At 42.2% G+C, this 26,530-nt stretch overlaps 1 protein-coding gene and 1 pseudogene across 2 annotated transcripts in view; one reads left to right on the forward strand and one right to left on the reverse strand.

Moving 5' to 3' along the window:
* The first annotated feature begins 1,747 nt into the window (after positions 1-1,747).
* Positions 1,748-26,530, forward strand: part of LOC126412721 (uncharacterized) — a 275,993-nt gene continuing 251,210 nt past the window's right edge. For both annotated transcript variants that reach the window (XM_050082439.1, XM_050082443.1), the window contains exon 1: positions 1,748-1,879. In XM_050082439.1, coding sequence (XP_049938396.1) covers positions 1,856-1,879 — 24 coding nt within the window. In that variant the 5' untranslated portion in view covers positions 1,748-1,855. The remainder of the gene's footprint in view (positions 1,880-26,530) is intronic.
* On the reverse strand, positions 9,335-9,452 carry LOC126413565 (5S ribosomal RNA; annotated as a pseudogene).

Raw genomic sequence — 26,530 nt, forward strand, 5'->3', positions numbered from 1 at the left:
TTACAAATGATAGAGCACAGCAATCAGTCTTCCTTTTTTCAGGTTTTATTTGGCAAACCTAGATTTAGGCTACTGCCTGGCCATTATCAATGCACTGTGTCATAGTATCAATGCATGTCAGTTCCATTTTGTTCCTTCTGTCACTGTTATTTCAAGACTACTGTATGATACAGTAGTCTTGAAAGAACTGTGACAGACTCGCGAACACAGGGAACTCACATGCATTGATTCTGAGATATAGTCATTGATAATGGCCAGGCACTAGCCTAAATCTAGATTTACCAACTAAAACCTGCAAAAAAAGGACAGCTGATTGCTGTGCTCTATAATTTGTAAATATCTCACATTTCTGTTTCTTGTTTTTCCCCTTATTTACTTTCTTATCCTCAATTGATTGAGGAGCCGTTTTCTTGTGCCGCTGACAGCACTTCCCCAGCCCCCACCCTCACCCCCACGCCCACATGGGGCGCAGGGCGATAAAACAAAAAGACATGTATACATGTCGGAGGATACTAGTCTGATATGTGCTGAGGCAAAATGTAGTGATGGATTATTTTCACCATTTTTGTAATGTACTACCGTCGACGTCTGCGATTCATTTTTGTATTCTTTTAGCTATTGCAGTGCCACTTGACAATGGCTCAAATGTCGAAACTGCTACTGTGAAACAAATAACTTTTACAGTCAACGGTGAATGTGACGTGCTTTAAAAATATCAAAATACGCTGTAAAGCAAGTTTTCATTCTTTTCTCGAATAAATACAGGGTGATCAAAAAGTCAGTATACATTTGAAAACTTAATAAACCACGGAATGATTTAGATAGAGAGGTAAAAATTGACACACATGCTTGGAATGACATGGGGTTTTAGTAGAACAAAAAAAAACAAAGTTCACAAAATGTCCGACAGATGGCGCTGGACAGCAAAACTGCTACCGTGACGGGTGAGAGATGCGCCGATATGTTTCAGAGTCGCATCATCCCCAGCCTGGCTGATAAACACCTGCTGGAACGTACGATGTTTATGCGGGATGGTGCTCCACCCCATATTGCTAGACGCGTGAAAGATCTCTTGCGCGCGTCGTTTGATGATGATCGTGTGCTCAGCCGTCACTTTCGCCATGCTTGGCCTCCCAGGTCCCCAGACCTCAGTCCGTGCGATTATTGGCTTTGGGGTTACCTGAAGTGTATCGTGATCGACCGACATCTCTAGGGATGCTGAAAGACAACATCCGACGCCAATGCCTCACAATAACTCCGAACATGCTTTACAGTGCTGTTCACAACATTATTCCTCGACTACAGCTATTGTTGAGGAATGATGGTGGACATATTGAACGTTTCCTGAAAACAACATCATCTTTGCTTTGTCTTACTTTGTTATGCTAATTATTGCTATTCTGATCAGATGAAGCGCCATCTGTCGGACATTTTTTTGAACGTTTGCATTTTTTTTGCTCTAATAAAACCGCATGTCGTTCCAAGCGTGTGTGTCAATTTGTACCTCTCTATCTACATTATTCTGTGATTTATTGAGTTTTCAAATTTATACTGACTTTTTGGTCACCCGGTATGTCTGTAGAAGCAAACGGGCCTTACTTTTAGAATGACGTTCGTATAGCGACGGTATCCATGTACTATAAACAACTTCCATGCAGTCGACGACGCGGCTAGATGCGGAGAGTACGTCTTCGCTCTGAGTGGCAATGTGTGATGGCTGTGGGCGGCGGCGGTGCGTGGAGGGGAAGGGAGGCCGGGATCGCCCGGCGGCGCTCAGTCGCGCATCTACTGCTAACCGGCGAGTGTCTACACGCGCGGCCTATACATACTGCAACTACACGACACACTTCGAACCATGGTGCGCGAGCAGAAAATGACTGTAAGTAATGAGCAGGTCTTGGTGTTGTTACTTTTGTAATCCTTCGTTGGGCATTTACAGTGACTACATCTGTGTGAGCTGCCGAGAAAATGACGAGCTATATATAGTGCTTCCACTTCTGAATGTGTGTTTATTTGATGTTTTTTTGTTTCTGTGATTTCAAAATGTGCTCTTACAGTCGTGACTACACTCATTGAGATTCTGATTGAAATGAAATCATAGGGAAATAATAAAAAAATGGCATTCTTTTATATGATACTTAACATATACAACAGAGTTGTTATAAAGGGAGACAGAGATAATGTTGACAATTATAGACCTATTTCTGTGCCATCGGTGTTTGCTAAAGTTATCGAGTGGGTTGTATATACAAGGTTACTGGAGCACTTAAATTCACATAATTTGCTGTCAAATGTACAGTTTGGTTTTAGAAATGGTTTAACAACTGAAAGTGCTATATTCTCTTTTCTCTGTGAGGTTTTGGACGGATTAAATAAAAGGTTGCGAACGCTAGGTGTTTTCTTTGATTTAACGAAGGCTGTTGACTGTGTCGACCACAAAATATTACTGCAGAAGTTAGACAATTATGGAGTAAGGGGAGTAGCTTACAATTGGTTCGCCTCTTACTTTAAGAACAGAAAACAGAAGGTAATTCTCCGCAACATTGAGAGTGGTAGTGACGTTCAGTCCCAATGGGGCAATGTTAAGTGGGCCGTTCCCCAAGGGTCAGTGCTGGGGCCACTGCTTTTTCTTATTTATATAAATGATATGCCTTCTAGTATTACAGATGATTCAAAAATATTTCTGTTTGCTGATGACACCAGGTTGGTAGTGAAGGATCGTGTGTGTAATATTGAAACAGTATCAAATAATGTAGTTCATTAAGTAAGTTCGTGGCTTGTGGAAAATAATTTGATGCTAAATCACAGTAAGACTCAGTTTTTACAGTTTCTAACTCTCAATTCAACAAGAACCGATATTTTGATCAGACAGAAGGGGCATATTATAAGCGAGACGGAACAGTTTAAGTTCCTAGGCGTTCGGATAGATAGTAAGCTGTTGTGGAAATCCCATGTTCAGGATCTTGTTCAGAAACTAAATGCTGCTTTATTTACCATTAGAACAGTATCTGAAATAAGTGACAGTTCAACACGAAAAGTAGTCTACTTCGTATATTTTCATACGCTTATGTCTTATGGTATTATTTTTTGGGGTAATTCTTCTGATTCAAAAAGAGTATTTTTGGCTCAAAAACGGGCTGTTCGAGCTATATGTGGTGTAAGTTCAAGAACCTCTTGTCGACACCTATTCAATAGTCTGGGAATTCTGACATTGCCCTCACAGTATATATTTTCTTTAATGTCGTATGTTGTTAGCAATATTAGCTTCTTCCCAAGATTTAGCAGCTTTCACTCAGTTAATACTAGGCAGAAATCAAATCTGCATGTGGAATGCACTTCCTTGACTCTTGTGCAGAAAGGAGTGCAGTATTCTGCTGCATCCATTTTCAATAAGCTACCACAAGAACTCAAAAATCTTAGCAGTAGCCCAAACACTTTTAAGTCTAAACTGAAGAGTTTCCTCATGGCTCACTCCTTCTATTCTGTCGAGGAGCTTCTGGGAGAGCTGAAAAATTAAGCAAATTCCAGTGTTACATTGTTGATTTTCTTTATTTAAACTTAAGGACTGTCGCTTGAATATGTTTCTTATATTTCATTTTATCTGTTTCTACTATCGTGTTATAATTTCATGTACTGACTTGTTACATGACCATGGGTACTTCTCCTTAATTTGGTCCCACGGAACAATAAATAAATAAATAAAATAAATAAATTAATTAATAGTTAAAACGAACATACCGTTCTTGGAACATAAGCTGCGTCAAATTATGGCGAAAATCTATAGCCTTAAAAGATGGCTACTCTGGTCCTCAAATTCAGGAAATCAAATTGCCCGCCGTCAAATTTTGATTGCCAGACACTGATGCCGGGGATAATGTTTCTCGATACCATCAATTTTGAATCCTGGTTTAACGTCACTTACGTAGCAAGAATATTAGGTTGGAACTAATATTGATACAATATTAGTGTAATTGTTAATATACTTGAAAATCTTCCGTAGTCAGCAAACTTTACTGAGGCTATAGGCAGCTTGCACATCAATTCTCAGTCTCTTCTTAAAAGACTGTATGTGTCAATTATCCTTTAGCTTCATCCAAAATATTAAGAGCCACGTATTCTCACTACTGGCAACAAAACTTTAGTATATGTGACTCAACCACCCAGAAAATATCTTTTTTTTATTTTTTAAAGGAAAATTGCTGTAATATGCATGAATGTACTTAATCCGAACGACTGTCGTTGAAACATTTCTGGATTATCTGCGAACTGTGAACGCTTGCTGACGATCCACAGCTGAATGAATAAATCATAGGAGTTTACCTTTGCAGATCGTAGGATTTTTGCAGTTAAGTGATGTACATGCCATTGTCTCCTCTTTTATGTTGACTGTCGAACGAAGGGGCGGTATTTCGTTGCTGTATTGCAGTTCATCGATGTCTACTTGTTTGATGGTTCGTTTTCAAGTTCCTTGCTAATATTAAATACCCGGTTTTCTAGTTCATAAGGATTTTATTTCCTTTGTGTGTTATTTTTCAAATCTTTTTAAAATATACAGATAAGAATTATTCGATATTGTGTTAAGAGCAAAAAGGAAATTACAGATGACTGTTTTAAATGCTGGGAAACTGCAAAGAGCGTTTAATAGTATTTCAGGACGTTGAACCTTCAGTGTCAGGGAAAATTTCATTTTTCATTTGAGTGCTGATACTACTGAGAACAGAAATATAAAACTGTTACTTGTAGTTTGTTTCACAGATTGCTATTATTTGCAGTAGAAGTACTGGAAATGTACACCAACGAATTGCAACAACAACAGTCATGGTATGCCAATTAGCAATTGTAGATTCTACTAAGAAGGAAAAGATAAAATTTGTTGTGCCCCACATTTTGGTGTTTTCTGTAGTTTACAGCATGGGGAATGCTTAACAAGAATAGTCGTGGTATGTTTTCTAGAATTCGCTCCTGATAAGTCACATTCAATAATAAATAATAAGTTTACACAACCAGTTTTCTCCGGTAATTTCTCTTATCTCACATGTAACATGCTCTTCTGCCAAGGTTTTGTGCGTAGGAACAATAACAAAGATTACTCACAGTTATAAACGTTTTCTCGGTCGTTATCTGTATCGAGAACAACACTTTGACGCAAATGTAGTTCGTGTTATGAACAGTATTATGCCAGAAGCTCCAATGTGGAGTACTTCCTATCTTTTTTTCTCCTTGAAATTATATTGCGACACACATGTAGTAAATGACCTGCCCATTTCCGTCGACCTCAGCTAGATCACGAATTGCTCGTAAAATGAAACATTAAATTTTCTTAAGTAGGAATTACTAAAGTGACAATGGTTGACCTTGCAGTATCTGAGGTGGGTACTATATTGTTAGGTGTTTTCCCTTTGTTAAACTGAACTCATTTTCTACAGAACCAACAGCAATGCCTTTACTTGGTCTGGAGGTCAGTGTCTTTCATATTTCCCCCTCGCGTCTTATTGAGAATCTGTAATGAACCGTTTAGTGCTCTCGAATTTCAACCCACTATTCATCACTAGATTGTGATTTGAATATGTATCCGCACTTTCTTATGAACTGCACCGCAGTATTTCATCAGTAAATCTTCGCCTACGATGCAGTACAATTGATACCATATTGCTTATGTCTACATTTCTTCTGTTAATTTTTGAAGAAGTGTTCACGGAGAAAAGTTGAAATCTATGGCAGAAGTTTATATGCCCCCCCCCCCCCCCCACTAAACCCACCTCCTCTCCTAAACTCAACCCAGGCCGTATTGTCCTTCTGTGATGTTCCAATATCCTATGTCCTATTTTTGTCGGTGTTTATATTTATTTCATGACCATCTTCTTGCGTGGGCATGAACATTGGCATAGTGGTGGGGAAGAATAATTCGATCAATGTCCTGCTTGTAGCGACTCACTGTCATCCATCTTTCTATAGACAGTATTAAAAAAGAAAACTTCCATAACTCTTCACTGACAATAAACGTAAAAATATTGAACTTGCATCTTATTGAGTCATCGTATTTTTGCAACATAAAAATAATTCATCGAAAATGTAAAACATGGATCTGTATTTATCTTGTTATCTGATAGATTTTTAAATGGTTTGTCCGGGTTGTGATTTTTAAATAACTGAAACACTAATATTCTTTTACTGTTGCTGATTTATTTCGGCGTCTTTCTTGAACCCAAACATAGTACTTGACAAACTTTTCATCACATACTTCTTCAAGTCAGATTCAGAACTTTACTTCTCGATATTATATCACAAAATAGACACGAAATTTTGCGCAGTGGAACCGGAACATACTGACCTAGAGACAGAAAACAGCCTGTCCGACATGGAATAAACTTACAGCCAAAGATTCTCGTATAGCAAACAATATTTTCCAAGTAGTTACAGTGAGCGATTCTGTGATACTGATTTTGTGCTTTAGAAAAATAGTTTTTCATGTATTACTGTAAAATATAATTTGTATCCACATTAATAATTATTTATATCAGATTTTGTTTAGGTTGAACGTAAAAGTAGGTGGATGACTAGTTTTTCAGGACGCACATATTTTTGTATAAAAAGCGTATGGAATATTTTCGTAACTGTCCAATAGGGTAAAGGAATAGAAATAATGAATTAATACAATAAAAGGCAGCATCCCAGCAAAAACCGAGAACTGCACAAATATAAAAAAAACCGGTATCGATCAATTGGTTAACATCGAGACGAACGTCAGTAGAGTCAATGTGGAAGAGAGAAAATTACATAGGTTGTTACCACAGGAATGCTGATGTTTTTGCTGTTAGTCGATAATCTTCTGTTCCCTTCTCAATTCACTTCACCAATTGCTGTTAATCCTAAAATCAACCTGTCCATCTATTTATTAAGCTTTTTTTTGCTGTGTTACAACATTAATGCTTCTAACGTTTTTCATTTCGATACGAAAACTTATTCATCTTCCACGTCTTAAATCCCCCTGAAAAGTGTTCAGTTAGAGACCCAAACACGTAACTATTTTACTTCCGGACATCCTGGGTTTTGCAGGGAGGAGTTTACTACGATATTTCTTCCTTCCTTTTTTTTTTAATAAATGTTGCTCGACCTGTGAATACACATTCATCATGTTAATGCAGGGATTTACGTGGTCTATTACATGCCTATATCACGATCCGTGATGATTACTTCGACTGTGGGGGTCGTGTTCCACCAGAACCTATATCTCTCTCGACTCCTCTGGTCTCCCTAGGCGAATCCATTGTAGGAATGAGGCTTTTTCATAACACGAATAGCCTTGGATGAACATAAGAAGCTATTTGTTTCAATGAAATCGTTTAGCTGTTAGCAGACAGAGTATCGTTCAGGCAGATGACTCTGACATATCATTAAATAGCTGCAGAAAAACTCTTGCGTTGGACTCTCGTTAACAACCTCGGAGTTTTGTGTTTTTTATAGTGGAAACGGGGAGCAGGTACCGCCATTAGTTCCGCTAGCGCGCTGATTGCCAGAGCGTCAGGGAAGCCTGCCTTAATGCCAGTGCGCTGTGAGGAAGGCAAGTAGGCAACGGTGCACTAAACTGTTTAACTAAAGGAGCCTATCCAAGGTGATCAACATCGATACTTATTAAAAGTACGAACACCCTCTTCGTGGGCCATGTTCAGGACAATTTTTGAAAATCCTCTCCTGAGCCCTCCCCCTACCAAGTCCCTCGCCCTGTCCTTGGGCCATCCTCCCACAGCCGCACAACGAAACGTATGTAAAATCTCTTTTGCTCGCAGCTATCCATGAACATAGCTCATTAGCAGAAAACTGGAAGGGTACTGTATTCTGGTTTTGGAAGTGTGATTATTCTGACTTGCTGTTCATGTAATAACTCTAGCAGAGTTCGAGAAACAAGGTACTAATTCAACCTATGTCAGTACATCTTTTTCAGAACACTTTAACATCCAGGATATCAGTTTACAAGATTATCCAGTTACAGAAAGTGTTTTGGCTGCCTCTAATGAAGTCATAGCTGTACTGAAAGAACGTAATAGAAAGTGTGGAAGTAGAGTTGAAAATCAGTTACGGGAATGAAAAAAATACATTGCCTGAGAACAAAGTGAAGCACCGTAACTAGAGGAGAAAAACTAAACGGGTTCAGTGGTCAGTGATCACAAAATAAAGTTAAATTTGCAAAGAATTTGGCAGTATGGGTCCACTTACCAATCAGACACTGCATACCCTATGGTCTGGATGCATGCACTTATTCGGTTGGATAGGGTATCACGTGTATCCTCTCCCGAGGCAAAGCAGCAATTGATATCTTGGATAGTGGCTCCGGGACGGAGTTGACGTCCTAGTTGGACCTTCACAAGTTGTATCGGAGACAGATAAGGGAATATTGCTTGCTGTAAGAATACCGCAGCATCACGCAGGCAGCTCATAAAGATACGTGCCTCGTGTGGACGAGCATTATCCTCTTGAAAAATTTAATCGCGACAATGTCACATGAGAGCTAACAGCATACCACTGTGTCGTCAGAGTTCCTTCAGTCACTACCAGCCGTGACCTGATGTTGTACTCGATAGCATCTCACACAGTGAATCCAGAAGTAACATCGCTGCTACTCTCCAAGACACTGGAAGAATGGAACCTCTCCCCAGGTCTCTTCCATATTCACCGATGTTGGTCATCCTGGGTAATAATGAACTGCGATTCGTCGCTGAAGACAATGCAGCGCCATTCATCAGCAACTCATGTTTCCCGGTTACGGCAATGCTCCAAATACAGCCACTTGTGTTGTGGTGTTAACGACAGATTACGCATGGGACTTCAATTTCCTAGTCCGTCTGCTGGTAGTCTCCGACCAGTGGTGCGGTTTGCAAGCTGCAGGGAGTCCAGTACCTGCTCTCAGATGCCAGGCGAAGATGAGAAGGTGTTACGATGTGCTCGGAGCACAACACGACGGTCTTCCCTTGTGACGATCGGAAACTTGACGAAGAATATGGCTGCCCTCACGTTCTCACACTGTCAACGTCGGGTCACTGTCACATCCGAATGCCCCACTAGTCTGGATATTGCACGATTCGACCAGCCGGCAAAGTGGAAACCTATAATGAACTAAAAAAAAAAAAACTCCTCCCGAACAGGCCATGAAGACCCAACGGTACCGACCGGCCGCCGTAGCATCCTCAGCCCACAAGCGTCACTGGATGCGGATATGGAGGGGCATGTGGTCAGCACACCGCTCTTCCAGCCGTATTTCAGTTTCCGAGACCGGAGCCGCTACTTCTCGATCAAGTAGCTCCTCAGTTTGCCTCACAAGGGCTGAGTGCACCCCGCTTGCCAACAGCGCTCGGCAGACCGAAAGGTCACCCATCCAAGTAGTAGCGCAGCCCGACAGCGCTTAACTTCGGTGATCTGACGGGAACCGGTGTTACCACTGCGGCAAGGCCGTTGGTTGCAAACCTATAATGAAGCCCCATTCAAACTTTTTCAGGTGCTGATAACTTCGTCTCACATGAGTACGTGGTATCTCCGTGTCATTCGCAGTGATCGCTCAACATTTGACACTGCTCCCGCCCCTGATAAAGCCTACCAGGCCTGGTAATGACACTAAACACTGTTGTTGTTGTTGTGGTCTTCAGTACTGAGACTGGTTTGATGCAGCTCTTCATGCTACTCTATCCTGTGCAAGCTTCTTCATCTCCCAGTACCTACTGCAACCTACATACTTCTGAATCTGCTTAGTGTATTCATCTCTTGGTCTCCCTCTACGATTTTTACCCTCCACGCTGGTCACCCCTTGATGCCTCAGAATATGTCCTACCAACCGATCCCTTCTTCTAGTCAAGTTGTACCACAAACTCCTCTTCTCCCCAATCGTATTCAATACCTCCTCATTAGTTATGTGGTCTACCCATCTAATCTTCAGCATTCTTCTGTAGGACCACATTTCGAAAGCTTTTATTCTCTTCTTGTTCAAACTATTTATCGTCCATATTTCACTTCCATACATGGCTACACTCCATACAAATACTTTTAGAAACGACTTCGCCGGCCGGAGTGGCCGAGCGGTTAAAGGCGCTACAGTCTGGAACCGCACGACCGCTACGGTCGCAGGTTCGAATCCTGCCTCGGGCATGGATGTGTGTGATGTCCTTAGGTTAGTTAGGTTTAAGTAGTTCTAAGTTCTAGGGGACTTATGACCACAGCAGTTGAGTCTCATGGTGCTCAGAGCCATTTTTGAAACGACTTCCTGACATTTAAATATAAACTCGATGTTAACACATTTCTCTCCTTCAGAAACGCTTTCCTTGCCATTGCCAGTCTACATTTTATAACCTCTCTACTTCGACTATTATCAGTTATTTAGCTCCCCAAATAGCAAAACTCCTTTACTACTTTAAGTGTCTCATTTCCTGATCTAATTGCCTCAGCATCACCAGACTTAATTCGACTGCATTCCATTATCCTCGTTTTGTTTTTGTTGATGTTCATCTTATATCTTCCTTTCAAGGCACTGTCCATTCCGTTCAACTGCTCTTCCAAGTCCTTTGCTGTCTCTGACACTAATAATACTAATGCACAGTGGTGGCCGTTGTGTATGTCGCAGTGAAGGGCAGTACGTGTACGAAGCACACTGACATCCGATGAAGTCTTCTGGGATGTTCATTTTTTTGTCAGGCAGTGTACGTAATCTACACAACAAAAAGAAAATTTCTTAAATTATCGAGGAATTCATAGAATCATTTTGTGTTTATGGAAGTCCAAGACTACGACTTGGTGGACACATAAATAAATAAGCAGAACATGAAAAACGGAACAAAATACTTTATGTGAATTAAACAGAGATTTCTGAACAAATTTTTTGATCTAACTGAGACAGAAAGCTTAGAATTAAACTTGTAACACGATACTTTCAATAACTGATAGTTCGTTAGCCAGCAATGAAGATGACCTCACTGTCTGGTCCCGTCCCACAAATCAACCAACCAACCACATAGCAATGAAAGTATGTCGAGAATTCCTTGATCGAACAGTAAATTAAGATGCGCATCAGACAACTAAAGTGTGCCCAAGACTTAATTATGATCGTAACGAAAATGAAATAGAGTGAAAGAGAATTGGGCTGGACATGTTGCTGAATTGATAACGGATGGATAATATAAGTTTTTTGCCGGATTACGAGGCATCCGAAGAGGCGCTGACGATGATATAATCGAGGGCGATGCTGTAATCTTAGGGAAAATGTAGTAGACATTTGCCTGCATACGGCTATAAATCGTAATAAATGAACGAATTTAGAGGAGGTGTTTATCCATTAGTGGGTATAAGTTTCTGATGATATTTGAACCATTTGATACTACTTCTGTCACTTACAGCATTATATTTCTTCATGGAATACTTCGAGGACCAAGAACTTAGATTGTCGGATTTGCAATAATACGTACAGTATCTATACTACCTTGCCATAAGCACTTGTGACGCCAGTTAACTAGTAAGTTTCACCCCACCCCCCTCCTCCCAAGATCAGTTCTCCACGCAGGCGGAGAAAAATGCGGAATACCCTTATGAATATACTAGCATACAGAAAATAAATTAGTTCTTTGCGTCACAAATTTTGGCAGACGCCGATCTATATACTTAGACTATGTTCTGCTATCAGCCCACGAGAGTGCTATGAATGTCTTATTTAGAACCGAAGCCATTTCCGATCAGGGCCGTCTATTCAAAGAACTCAGTCATCTATGGACCGTCCATCAGTAGAATAGGTGCTCTAGAGACAGAGAGACCATTCTGCAGAAAATAATGGTCCTAAGAGACAGGTCGTCAGGCTCTACATCCTCAATGTTTTAGCGACAATTGAGAATATCGTTAAAACATTACAGGCTGGATTTTCTGTAGTCCTTTGACATGGGTACTTCACTTTACACGTTCTCTTAGTCTGAATCTTCGTACGCAATGTGTGTACGGGATGTCACCTCAGTATGGCAAACACTGCAGTGATTAAACAGATATACTATTAGGAGAACCAGCAAAAAACTAGCAGTCTTAATATAGCTTACAAGGTGAAGGACGGAAAAACATCAAGAGTCTCATAACTGCTTCCTGTTCCTGGAACATTGTTGTAAAATAAATTCTCTCATGTATACAAGTTACCCAGTAAGGCGTCTTCTCCTGCTGTGTTCGTGCTACAATTCAATAGCCGCAGAAGAAGCCGCAGCAAGGGAAGAAGCGACCGCTCTGCTGCGCCTTCAGATTCGGCAACCTGTCGGACACTGCCCTCTTTCGGAGAGCTGTCTTGTGTTCCTTACAACTATTTACGCCTGTGTTTTTCCACCAACAGTCAACATCATCAGAAGAAATTATTTGCTTTAATCTATACTCGCGATGTTTTATTATTGCGGCTACAGACCAAAGCGGAAACTTTAATCTGATTGTGTTGGTTGCTGCTCCAACCGGCAGTATGTCTGGAATAGTAAGTCCACATCGCAACCTGAAGATAAACAGCAACTGCTCCCCGGAATATGGCATTTGAGAGCCTGATTACTGTTGCTAAAACATTCTGCAACTCGACATGAATAGCTGGCGTTGACACGACCAAGCTTCCGTTTAATAAGGATGGTCATTCGTTTCCAGTGCAAATCGCTTCCGCATTCACGCATTAGCATATCTACCAAGTCCCGCTGCCGTACGACAATTAGAGCCTACATTGGACCTCTGTGTGCACTTGCAGTTCAATTATAGCCACCCGGTATGATAATCAGTGTCAGTGCAGCATGGGGGAAACTAATCATTCATAATTACTGGACGTACATGTTTATCAGAACTGAGTTGGAAATCATATATAATAAATCTTTTTAACCGATTCGTTTCAGCAACATTTGCTCTACGTGTAACTAGTGGTTTTGATGATGAAAGCATTAGAGCTCCAAACATAGACACAAAGCATTCATTGCACAGAAATGTGCTGTAAGGATGATGTGTGACAGCCATTCTTTGGTATGACACGCATGTACAAACAAACGAATGATTACATTTTGAGAAAAACTGGTTGCTTTATTCAAGAGAAAATACTTCACAAATCGAGCAAGTCGTTAACATGTTGTTTTGGGTCTGGCCCCTATACAAGCAGTTATTCGGCTTGGCATTGCTTGATAGAGTGTAAGGTGGCTATAATTTCGCACCTTACAAGCACTCCTCCACATACTTTGCTGTGATCTACAAACACAATTAGGTAGCATGTGATTGGTTGTGCATCGTATATATGAATGTATAAAGGAGACTGACATTGTCGCGTATGCCTTTTAAACAATTGTTGACGCTTATTGCATGAAAGGTGACAGAGTGTCTTTATTATCAGAACGGCGTAATGAATTATTGCCTACACTTGTAGAGGTTGGAACGACAGTGGAAATGAAACGGCAGGTGGAACTCAAGCTCTAGGTGGAAGGCCCACATAGGTGTGGTGGTTCAGCTCCACACAGGAAGTGCCAAGACGGACAGTCTGGACACCTGAGCGCGAAGACACAATATAGAGGCATCCGGCCGTTATTGTAGTAGGGCCGGAAGGATAACCGGATAATACTTCCGAACTCTGGAAAGCTTGGACACAGCTGAGAGGAACGAAGAAGTGTCACCTCGGAAACCACGCAGGCTGAGTTACTTCCCAGGATTTTTAGTCAGAAGCGTACCATTGCACGAGTATAGGTATTTCCTCCCAAACTTTACGCACTGGACGACAAAAGACTAAAATATGGTTGGTCGGCATACGGAAGAATCTGTAGAGAGGGAGAACATTCCGTAGTTTCTGGGATATGATTGGTTTTCGGAATTACGAGGGTGGGGAGCCAAGCCTTGCTGGGAAGCCAATGGTGGAGAGACGAGGTCTTCCGTTGTGAGCGCCCGTGTGTGACGATAGCTTGGTATCAGTTTTGTTGGTACAGATGGACTTGCTGTCTTTGCTCTCAGGAGAGTTTATAGTTAGAACAGTTAGGCACTGTACTGTTGCGAACATATACGATTCTGGATTTGACCTCCGGTTTGGAAGTCGTCGTTGAATACGCAGGGTTCAGTAATTGAGACGTTATCTGAACTCCGTCCTTGTGGTTCGGAGTTCGCGTTTCTCGTCTGTAGAACACAGAGATGAGAAGACAGTATTAGGGTATGTTAGTCAGAGGACCGCCTTCTGCCGTCCTAGTGTTTGAAAGAGTCTATTTGTGGCTGGAGTTCTTTCATCGTCGCAGACGAGTACGAGAACCATCACTTCGACGCAGCGGACGCAGTACATACGGTAATATCGCAAATTGCTTCGACTTATTAGGGCTATGAAGTAAACAGCTGCAATCACGTTAGTTTATTTCCACTGAGGTTCCACACCACCGTAGATCATCTTTGAAAGTAGTGTCTTCTAGTGTTTGGTACGTAAATGATGTCAATCAGTTCGTGTTATTGATTTTAGATCCCGGGGTCATACTAAGGGGCAGAGTTGGGCAATTGATTAATAATTTTAGTTAGGAAGTATAGACAATTGTACTTAAAGGGTTGATTTTAACCTATAACAAATATATATTGAGCAACAACGTTTATCATTTAAAAATGGTTCAAATGGCTCTGAGCACTATGGGACTTAACATCTGTGGTCAACAGTCCCCTAGAACTTAGAACTACTTAAACCTAACTAACCTAAGGAAATCACACACATCCATGCCCGAGGCAGGATTCGAACCTGCGACCGTAGCGGTCACGCGGTTCCAGACCGAAGCGCCTAGAACCGCACGGCCACACCGGCCGGCGTTTATCATTTAGTAGTATTATTTGCCTTCACCATTTATTTATGTTTAGATTGTAATTTATACATAAAAAAAGAATGAAGAGATCCTAAGATCTGCTTCAGGGGTAGTCAGACAGGGCTAAATCATCATTTTAGGGTTCATTATTTTCCGTTGCGCACATTCATTTTACACCCGCATGGAGTAGCATTTGGAAGAGTTGTTAGATGTTCTTCTGATGGATATCGCGCCAAATTCCGTCCAATTGGCACGCCAGATCGTCAAAGTGCTGAGCTGGTTGGATGAACCTACGCACAATGTTCCATACGTTCTTAATTGGGGAGAGATCCGGCGACCTTGCTGATAAAGGGTTTGGCAAGCACAAAGACAAGCAGTAGAAACTCTCGGCGTGTGCGGGAGGACGTTATCTTGGTGAAATGTAAGTCCAGGAAGGCTTTCCGCGATGGGCATCAAAATGGGACCAGAATATCGTAGACGTGCGGCTGTGCTGTAAGGGCGCCGCGAGTGGCAACGAAAGGAGTCTTGTTATGAACAGAAATGGCACCCCAGATCATCACTCCCAGTTGTCGGGCCACACGTGGAGCGACAGTTAGGTTGTATCCGACCGCTGTCCGGGCCTTCTCCACACAAGTCTGTACTGGTCATTGGGGCTCAGTTCTACGCGGGACACGTCACTGAAGACAATTCTACTCCAATTAGTGTGATTCCAGGCAGAAGACGTGTGCTTTATAAATACTGAGGATTTCATTTTTCTACTATAAAAATTATAATAAACGAGTAGATTCTCGCTTTTAACTTATACGAATGTTGATGAGCAGTCTTTCTTAGGTGGAGCTCCAGCTATGATTCCGTGCGAGCGGTGGTTCCCCTGATGCGTGCATGCAACTTGAAAGCCGCTGCTGAAGGTGAGCCGGCGTAAAAATTGTTTCTCTCGGGAACTTTCAGTCACTTACGCCGCGTCCACAGTACTGCCGACGCAACTGCGCTCTCGAGACGGTGCATTTAGCTCTTCGGCATCTTTCATCTTCTCATTGAGCGCCTTTCTTACTCCAGTGTCCTTTTGCGAAGGTAATTTGGCGTTATCTTTAGTGGCTTCCGGCTAGCGAGTGAGCTGAGCAGTTATTGCCCGTACGTAATTTCGTATTCGTCGCTCGAGATGCAGGTGAACTGTAAAAGTTCAGATTGCTCGGAGTCTTTATAAATGTTTTATGAATGATAGCCTTATTCAGCGTTGGCAGTCGCTGGTTGGATTAAGATGTCCTTTTATTACGAGTTCACCATTGTGCAGTTCGGGCTGTGTAGCCGTTTGCAAGTGATTGAACAATATGATCATGAAATGGACGTACTCGGATGCAAATACAAATGCAGGGCCGGCCGGTGTGGCTGAGCGGTTCTAGGTGCTACAGTCTGGATCCGCGCGACCGCTACAGTCGCAGGTTCGAATCCTGCCTCGGGCATGGATGTGTGTGACGTCCTTAGGTTAGTTAGGTTTAAGTAGTTCCGAGTTCTAGGGGACTGATGACCTCAGCAGTTAAGTCCCATAGTGCTCAGAGGCGTTTGAGCCACAAATGCAGGAAATTGCAACCAGTCAGTTGTTGAAATTTCTTTCTGTCAACTAGTTTTTGAGCGTTTTCAGGCTCGTCCTCACATACGACACTTAGATGTCACCGGCACATCTTTATATCAGTAGCGTGATGTTGGATCCTAGCAAGAAGACAGATAAGAGTCTTTAATGTATCGCCATGAATGATAGTTATCTATATCTACATGATTACTCTCCAATTCACTCTTATGTGCCTGGCACAGGGTTCTTTGAACCAGCTTTAGACTATTTCTCTACCGTTCCGCTCTCTAACAGCGAGTGGGAAAAATGAAACTTTATATATTTTTGTTCGAGCTCTGATTTCTCGTATGATCCGATGATCATATTTTCACGTTTATAAGAGAATGTTCGTGACCGAAATTTCGTGAGAAGATCTCGCCGCAACGAAGAACGCTTTTGTTTTAATGACTGAGACCACAACTCGCCTATCATGTCTGTGACACTCACTCTTCAATTTCGTGATAATACAAAACTAGCTGCCCCTATCTGGTAAGGATCCCATACTGCACAGCAGTACTCTAGCTGAGGATGGAGAAGCATAGTGAAGGCAGTATCTTTAGTAGACCTGTTAAATCTTGTAAGTGTTCTGCCAATAAAATGTGGTCGCAGGTCTGCATTCCCCACAACATTTCTATGTCACTGTTCCTGTTTAAGTTGTTCGTAACTGTAATTCCTTGATATTTGGTTGAAATTACCGCCCTTAAATTTGTGTGATTGATCGTGTAACCGAATTTTAAGGATATATTTCCTTCTTATGACTGTGACCTCACACTTTTCCTCATTCTTAGACAATTATCACTTTTCGTACTGTATAGACATTTTGTCTAAATCATTTTGTAATAGGTTTTGATGTTCTGATAATTTTACTTGACGCTAAATGACAGCATCATTTTGCAAACAATGTTATGGGCTGCTCAGATTTATGTAGATTAGGAACAGCAGAGGGCCTACAGCACTTCCTTCGGGAACGCCAGATATCACTTCTGTTTTGCTCGATGACTTTTCGTGATTAAATTCTGACAAGAAATCACGAATCTTGTCGCACAGCTGAAGCAGTATTCCATTGATTAGATGTCTCCAGTCAGTAACGGTGTCAAAAGCCTTCTGAAAATATAGAAATTTGGAATCAGTCTGAAATTCACTGTCAACAAAAATATGAAGCTATACGTAGTTGAGTTTCATAAGAATGATATTTTCTGATTTAGTACTGACTGTGTGTCAACAGACCATTTTCTTCAAGATAATTCATAATGTACGAACACGACGTGTGTTTCTCAGTGCTACTGTAAATGGATGTCACGGATATGGCTCTGTAACTCTTCGGATTACTCCTACTTCCTTTCTTGAGTGCTGGTGTGACCAGTGTAAGTTTCCAATCTTTTGGTGGGTTTCTTTCGTCGAGTGAACGGTTGTGTACGATTGCTAAGTACTCTGGAATGAACCTAATTGGCATACTTTTTGGACTGGAAGACTTCAGCTGCTTCACTACATCGAGGATATCACCTTTTAAGTTATTCATGTTGGTAGCTGTTCTGAAATCGAATTGTAGAATATTTACTTCGTCTTCTTTGGTGAAGAAATATCGGGAAATTAAGTTTAACAAATTATCTTTAATGACGCTGTCATCGGTAATACTATCACTGGTATCACACACTGCACCAGTGGAAACCGGTGTACTTTGCTTAGGACCAGAATGTCTTTGGACCGTATCTCAGATTTCGAGATAGAGTTTCGTTGTGGAAGCTATTAAAGGCAACAAGCGTTGAAGTCAACGCTAGGCTTCGAGCTTCAGTAAAACATCGCTAATCGCGGAGATTTAGGGTCTTTTAAATGTGGCATAACGAGTTGTCCCTGAAAACGATTTATTTTACATACTCCGATAGTATGGGTGGTATTGTAGTTGATATCCAGCGGGCAGCTTCAATTTTAATTCCCTACTGACGACAGATTTATCATTTCTGACAATAAATACAAATAGTGTCACCACAAATCCCCCAGCATCGAGTCTTCGTCGAAGCAGTAGACATGTACACACATCAAAAAAAGTTTTGCACCACCTCGGTTCCGAGGGTTCCGGAACCTGTACAGAAAATTGGAATAGAGATCAACATAAACATCATTTCAGCCCTTTTTATTGCTCACATTGCATGTTGTACTAACATACAGCGAGACCTTCAGAGATGGTGGCCCAGACTGGTGTACACACCGGTTCCTCTAATACCCAGTAGCACGTCCTTTTGCACTGATGCATGCCTATATTCGTCGTCGCATACTATGCACAACTTCATCAACCCACTGTTGGTCTAGATTGTCCCACTCCTCAACGAAGATTCGGCGTAGATCCATTAGAGTTGGTGGTGGAGCACATCGTCCATAAACAGTCCTTTTCAATCCATCCCGGGCATCTAGAATAAAATTTTCACTCTACAGCGGAGTGTGCGCTGATATGAAACTTCTTGGCAGATTAAAACTGTGTGCCGGACCGAGACTCGAACTCGGGACCTTTGTCTTTCGCGGGCAAGTGCTCTACCAACTGAGCTACCCAAGCACGACTCACGCCCCGTCCTCACGACTTTAATTCCGCCACTACCTCGTCTCCTAACTTCCAAACTTCACAGAAGCTCTCCTGCGAACCTCCCTCACGGAATTTCGAATAACACTAATTGATAAAAGCAATTTCGTCGTACTTGAACTGAGGTGCATTATGCTAGGCAACGGTGTGTCTTCCTGTGTCCTCGAGAAGAGTTCGTGACGGCGACAGGAGAATGAAGATAAGCATGCAAGTCAAATAACGGCGGAAGGCCACGCGTCTATGGTTAATGTCAGTGGGCGAAATTAAGCGCGCAGCAAATTGTGGCGGTCCCGGCCGCTCCCAGAACACTATAGAGGCGTGATTTCATCCTCCCTGCCCGCCGACGCTGTTGCCACACCACGCTGGCCAGTCCGCTGGGTGCGAACAGGAATGTGTTACCAGCACCAAGTATCGTGCTAATGCCCAAAAGGCGCGGTGCGCAGCTAGTTCAGGAATCTCTATAGAAGTCCTATGAAGTACTGAGTCAAACTGCGGGTCCACTGTTTTTCGCATGTACTAGATAAAACAAAAAATTCTTTAGTTCTTTGGATCGTTATTTTCAAAAATGGAATCGTGTATTCTGTAAGCTGTATAAGATGCAAACTGTAAAACACGTAAACCTTATAATATTGTACATAAAAATACACACACAGTATATATACACAAAAATGCACAACATCGATAACAAGTGCCCTTGCGGAGACGAGGCTCGAAGGCACCTTCCAGAGCCTCCTTTCCGCTTAGGTTGCGAGCAAGTGGAGGACGTAATTGTTGTAACAAGTAGTACTATTAGACCTCACACACAAATCACGTAGAACTGATCTCATGACATATATATAAGTAAGGTAGCAACCATAGTCGAACAGAACATGCTAATTCAGGTTAGAAGAGCTCGTTACGGAGTCCTCCCACTTGAAATAGACAAGCAAGGGGATCTGTTTTAATGTTTAAATCCTTCAAATGGTTCAAATGGCTCTGAGCATATGGGACTTAACTTCTGAGGTCATCAGTCCCTAGAACTTAAAACTAATTAAACCTAACTAACCTAAGGACATCACACACATCCATGCCCGAGGCAGGATTCGAACCTGCGACCGTAGCGGTCGCGCGTTTCCAGACTGAAGCGCCTAGAACCGCTCGGCCACCTCGGCCGGCTTAAATCCTTCCTATCGTCTATTATATTCTTCTAAAGAGCGCAGTAATTTTTTCCTTTTCCAAAATGTTCTTTGTGTATCACATGTGTTTTTTTCCTTAACGACGCAGTTATGTAAAAGGGAAGGAAAAAAACAGCACTGAGAGAAACTACAGAAAACGACGTGGAGTCTCTGTCTGCAGCGTTGTTACTAGTTTTCAGTAGCAAACAACCCACCATTGTTACCAAAGCGATGGGTCACTCTTTAATATTAATAGTTACATAAAGCTAATCACGCCAAAAGTGCACTTCCTTCACGAATACATCTGGAGTTGCTTCACTATTTATGGCTTTCTCTGTAAAAAGGCTTGTACAAGTATTCAGTCACTCGTCGACCAGTCTGGTGCGGCAATAGAGGAAAGGAAAAGCAAAGGTAGAGTCTTAAATGTTGCATGTAAAAAATTATTCACGTGGAAGGCCCAAAGAGACGTACCACCGTTTGACTGTCGAGCAGATTCCCGCACGTAGGGCATAAAAATAGTTGATCGCGAACCTCTCGCCCAGCCTAAAGTGCCAAACGTCTGGAAAAAAGGGCACGTGATTCCAGAATACAAGTAGGGTAAGAGAAGGTACCCACAGAATTACAAACCAATATCCTTAACATTGGTTTGCTGCGTAATTCTTGAGCAAATTGTAGATTCGAATGTAATAAATTTCATTGAGATAGAAAAGCTTTTGTTCACAAATCAGCATCACTCGGGAGAAACTCAGCCTGCCCTTTTCTCGCACGATATCCTGCGAAACATGGATAAAGGGCAACAGACAGATTCGACATTGCTGGATTTCCGGAAAGTTTTTGGCACAGTGCTCCTTTGCAGGCTGTTAACGAAGATACGAGCATTTGGAATAAGTTCTCAGATATGTGATGACTTTTTAGTAATAGAACCCAATACGCTGTCCTGCACAGCGAGTGTTCATCGGAGACAAGGGTAACGTCAAGAGTGCCCCAGAGAAGTGTGAGAGGACCACTGTTATTCCCTAAATACAACAATGATTTGAGAGAGAGTGAGAGCACCAGTCTGCGAGTGTTTGCTGATGATGCTGTAGTGTACGGGAAAATGTTGCCGATGTAGGAGGACACAGAATGATTTAGACAGGATTTTTGGATGGTGTGATGAATGATAGCTTGCTCTAAACGTCGAAAGGTCCTAGTTAATGCCGATGAGTGAGAAAAACAAGCGTATGACGTTCTGTTTTAGATACCGGTTTTCAAAATTAAAGCAACAAACTGCTGTTTGCCCGTCCTGTGTCTAAGTCACGATATAATCATACGAACCGTGAACAGATGTCGTTGCGATCGTGTTCTGCACTGAAGATGGCATTCCGATCAACGGACAACGACGCCAACAATGACGTCAGTCCCATATACACAATCCCTGTGTACACAATCACAGACGGTGCGGTATGGCACACAGAAGACACCTACAGACACTCTGCTTTGGAGGGCCATAGGAGGAGCGGAAGCAGTGTCGCAAACTGCTGTGGCCCGAAGGTTTAATGTGAATAGTTCCGATGTTTCTCTGATGAGGCGACAGTTTATAGAAACGGAAACTGTTCCTCCAAGACAGGGCCTACCACTTGTGACATCAGAAAGGGTGAACCATTATTTGGCCGTAAGGGCACGACGGTACAGCCTTAATACTGCACTGCAGCTGGCATCTGACCTCGCAGCATCCTCTGGACGTGTTGTATCGAGGCAGACGGTCTACAGAAGGCTTCAGCAGAGTGGTCTTTATTGTTGGAGACCAGCTGTCTGTTTACAGTGGCGTGTCTTCACAGAAGGGAATGTCTAGAATAGAGCCGTCAACATATCACCTGCAAGTTCGAGCAGTGGGCCAATGTTCTTTTGACAGATGTGTCCCGCTTTGGTCTAGAGAGTGAATCGCGACGGATTCGCATCTGGAGGGCACGTGAAGTAGGATTTTGGACCAAACATTTTGAGAAGAGACCGATATCAAGGAGGGTGCCTAACGATGTGGGCAGGGATTAGGTTGACCACTCGAACACATCTTCATGAAACTGCGCTGGTGAATCAGCAAGATTTAACTGCTGTCAGGTAACGTGAGGAGATTTTGGGATCTCGTGCGCCGTTGTTTCGAGTGACTATGGGCCCAGACTTCGAAATGATGAACGATAATGCTCGATCTCATAGAGCAAGGGTGGTTGATGTTTCTTTGGAAACGGAAGATATTGCACGCAGGAGGTGGCCTGCTCGCTCTCCCGATATGAATCCCATAGAGCATGTCTGGGATGCACAAGGGAGACGGGTTGCAGCTAGTCAACATCCACCAACCACTCTGCAAGACTTGAGAGCAGCTCTGCAGGAGGAATGGGCGCTGTTGAACCTGATGACATCATTCACAGCATGTCTGCTCGTTGTCAGGCATGTATTGGTGCCAGAGGTGGTCACACCCCATACTGATCACATTAACTAGTTGTCAGAATGTGTGTGCAAATCGGTTAAGTTGAAAAAAAAAACAAAAAACGAAGAACACTTTTGTCTACCGTTATGCATGTTGCATTTGACTGCGTTCTGTGTTCTTTACGTTGTTTCTACTTTACTATCACCTGTGTAAACTGTTTTGTGGCAAAATAAACGCAACCTTGAAAAATTTCCGTTTGTTGCTTCAATTTTGGACACCAGTGTATTAGCGATTTGCTGCTCAACACAGTCAAGAGGGTTAAACACTAAGCATAACGCTGCAAAACTACATGAAATAGAAGAAGCACCTACGGTCAGTAAGTAGTAGGGAAGGCCAATGGCCGACTTCGGTTTATTAGGAGAATACTAGGGCAGTGCAGAGCGACCCGTTCTTAAGTACTGCTCGAGTGTTTGGATACCTACTAGTAGGTCAGAATAACGGAAGACACCGAAGCAGTTGACAGACGTGCTGCAGTAGTTGTTATCGGTAGGTCTGATCAACACGCGAGTGTTACGGAGCTGCTTCATGAACTCAAATGGCAGTCCCGGGAGAGAAGACGGTGTTCTTCTCGCGATACATTGTTGAGCAACTTCAGAGAACCGTCATTTGCGACTGTCTGCAGAATGTTTCTATTGCCGCCAACATACATTTCGAGTAAGGACTGCGAAGATAAGAGAAATGAGGGCTCTTATGGAGGCATACCGACAGCCGTTTCTCCCTTGCTCCATTTGCGGTAGGAAGTGCCCTCCGCCATGCCCCGTGTGGTGGCTTGCAGAATTTGTATGTAGATGTTCTTGTGACTAATCTTTGCGATATCGGGTATGTAGGCTGGAATGGGCATTGTCCTGGGGAGAACATTCATAGTTGATATCTGCAAGGCCTAAAGATGGCTGCCAGCCTTTATTTCAATTTGGCACAATTACACGTACATCTCGATTCCGCTTATGTCTAAATCAGTCATATTTAAATAAACATTAACAATTATCAATAGCTGGGGGATATGATACTTGGAGAGCACAGAAACGTCTACATCAACTGAGCGAGGTGGCGCAGTGGTTAGACACTGGACTCGCATTCGGGAGGACGACGGTTCTATCCCGCGTCCGGCCATCCTGATTTAGGTTTTCCGTGATTTCCCTAAATCGCTCCAGGCAAATGCCGGGATGGTTCCTTTCATAGGGCACGGCCGACTTCCTTCCCTAATCCGATGACCTCGCTGTCTGGTCTCCTTCTCCAAACAACCCAACCCAACCCGTCTACATCAACACAAGGCCCCTGAAGTAGACGATATTCCCTCGGAATCATTGAGATCCTTGGAAGACCCAGTCATGACAAAATCATTCCAGATGGGGTGCTAGACATACGAGACAAGCAAAATAAGCTTATATTTCAAGAAGAACGTAATAATTCCCATTCAGAAGAAAGCATGTGTGAATACTTTCGAAGCTTAACAAGTCATCGTTGCAAAACACTGACACGAATTGTTTGGAGACGAATGGATAAACTAGTAGTAGAGCACCTCGGGGAAGACGAGTTTGGAATTTGGAGAAATGTAGGAACACGCGAGGTAATGCTGATCCTGGGATTTATATTAGATGATATGTTAAAGAGAGACAATCCTACGTTTATAGAATTGTACGACTACAAGCTTTTGATAATGCTGAATGGAATACGCTGATTAAGATTCTGAAAGTACCAGGAATAAAATACAGGGAGCGACAAGGCTGTATATAACTTGTACTAAAACCGGACTGCGGTTAAAAGGGTCGAAGGATGCGAAAAGGAAGCAGTACCTGAGAAGGGAGTGAGAAATGGTTGAGCTTATCGCCATGTTATTCGGTATTTATATTGAGCAAGCAGCAAAGGAGACGAAGGCGATATTTGGAAAAGGAAATGAACTTCAGGGAGAAGAAATAAACTCTAGGTTTGCAGAAGATATTGTCAGTCTGTTAGAGACAGCAAAGGACTTGGAAGGGCAGTTGAATGGAATGTATTGTTAATATGAACGTCTTATAGGTATGATGCCGCGTAATGTTGTAAATAATTATCACCAAAGTTTCGGTCACGGTTAGGGTGACCTGCTTCTGGGTCTATTGCTGTCTTGAAAATATTCTACAAGATGAGCAACAATATTAAAACAAGGGTAGTGGAATGAAATCCATTTAAATCTGGTGATGCTTCTGGGATTAAATAAGGAAATGTTATACTAAAAGTAGTAAATGAGTTTTGCTATTTGAACAGCAAAGTAACTGATGGTGGTGGAAGTAGGGAGGATATGAAATGTAGACTGGTTACAGCTACCAAAGCATTTCTGAAAAAGAGGAATTTGTTTAAATTTAAATGTTAGGAAGACTTTTCTAAAGATATTCTGGAGTGTAACCTGGTACTGAAGCGAAACGTGGTCTATAATCAGTTGAAACGAGAGGAGAACGAAACTTTCGAAATGTTCTGCTGTAGAATAATGCTGAAGGTTAGATGGTTAGATCGCGTAAGTGATGGGAAGGTACTGAATTGAACTGGGGGAAAGAAATTTATGACAAAACTCGGCTAAGAGAAGAGATTGGTTCATAGGAAACATTCTGAGGCAAAAAGGAATTGTCAATTTGGTATCAGAGGGAAGTGCATGGGATAAAAAGTGCAGAGGGAGACCAGGGGAAGTATGTAGTTAGCAGATTTAGAAGGATGTAGCTTGCGGTGGATATTCGGAGATGAAGATGCTTCCACAGGATAAACTAACTTGGGGATCTGCATCAAACCAATCTTCTGGCAGAAGACGAGAACAACAACGACAGTTACTACCCGCGCGATTAAAGAAAGCAGCTACAAACTGACACGGAGGTTACTCTGAGTCACTCCACCGTTTGGAGTCTTCGCTCCATGTTCTTACTCCTGTTTGTGTTTCACATAGGACATAAATAATCATCAACGTACATTTTACACACTGCAATCTTAATTATGTTGAGGAGTATACGACGTTAAGATGATTTAATATTACGAAGAATTAACTTACATTTGAGGATCGAAAGATCTTACAAACATTTGAAAGTATGCAGTATGTAACGACAGCTTGTAACGACATCACGTGACGCCTGAATGTTGCAGAAATGTTACACAGAAAAACCTGTTTCGGTAATTACGGCAGAAAACTGAAATTATGGAAGGTCTCAAGAATGTGACAGGCTCTGTTTATTGAAAAGTGCTCATGATCAGTCTCCATGTTCTTAGCCAACGAAATGTAAAATACGAGGTCCGGCTTCAGAAGGGAATTCAGGCCGAGCGCACATCTACACTCAGACCTCCTTCGTACATGACTCTTCCAAGTGCTTTGCTAAAGTTTAATAAAAGAAATAGCAAATGCGGCTAAGGGACTCTCAAATACCATTTCCTTATGCGCATCTACCTCTAGCCAATGAACTTCGTGTACAGCATATGTTAAATAAAAATAAAAATTAGCTGTAGCCGCGTATGCTGTACGGCAAGCTGTGCAATTACGATTCGTCCAGTTTGCTTAAAGGCTGCAGAAAGAAAAGATCGTTGTTTTAAGACAAAGAGGGTTTATTTGTGGAATAGAGAAGTTCGTGGACTGTTCCTGTTAAAATTTTGTCTTCATGCTAGAGGTTCAGCACTACTTCGAAAGTAAAATTCTATGTACCGACTTGACAGAAAATCCTAGGAAGTTCTGGTCTTACGTTAAATCAGTAAGTGGCTCGAAACAGCATATCCAGACACTGCGGGATGATGATGGCATTGAAACAGAGGATGACACGAGTAAAGCTGAAGTACTAAACACCTTTTTCCAAAGCTGTTTCACAGAGGAAGACCGCACTGCAGTTCCTTCTCTAAATCCTCGCCCAAATGAAAAAATGGCTGACATCGAAATAAGGGTCCAAGGAATAGATAAGCAACTGGAATCACTCAATAGAGGAAAGTCCACTGGATCTGAGGGGATACCAA

This window comes from Schistocerca serialis, chromosome 7 (assembly GCF_023864345.2).
Source record: "Schistocerca serialis cubense isolate TAMUIC-IGC-003099 chromosome 7, iqSchSeri2.2, whole genome shotgun sequence".
Lineage (NCBI taxonomy): Eukaryota > Metazoa > Arthropoda > Insecta > Orthoptera > Acrididae > Schistocerca > Schistocerca serialis.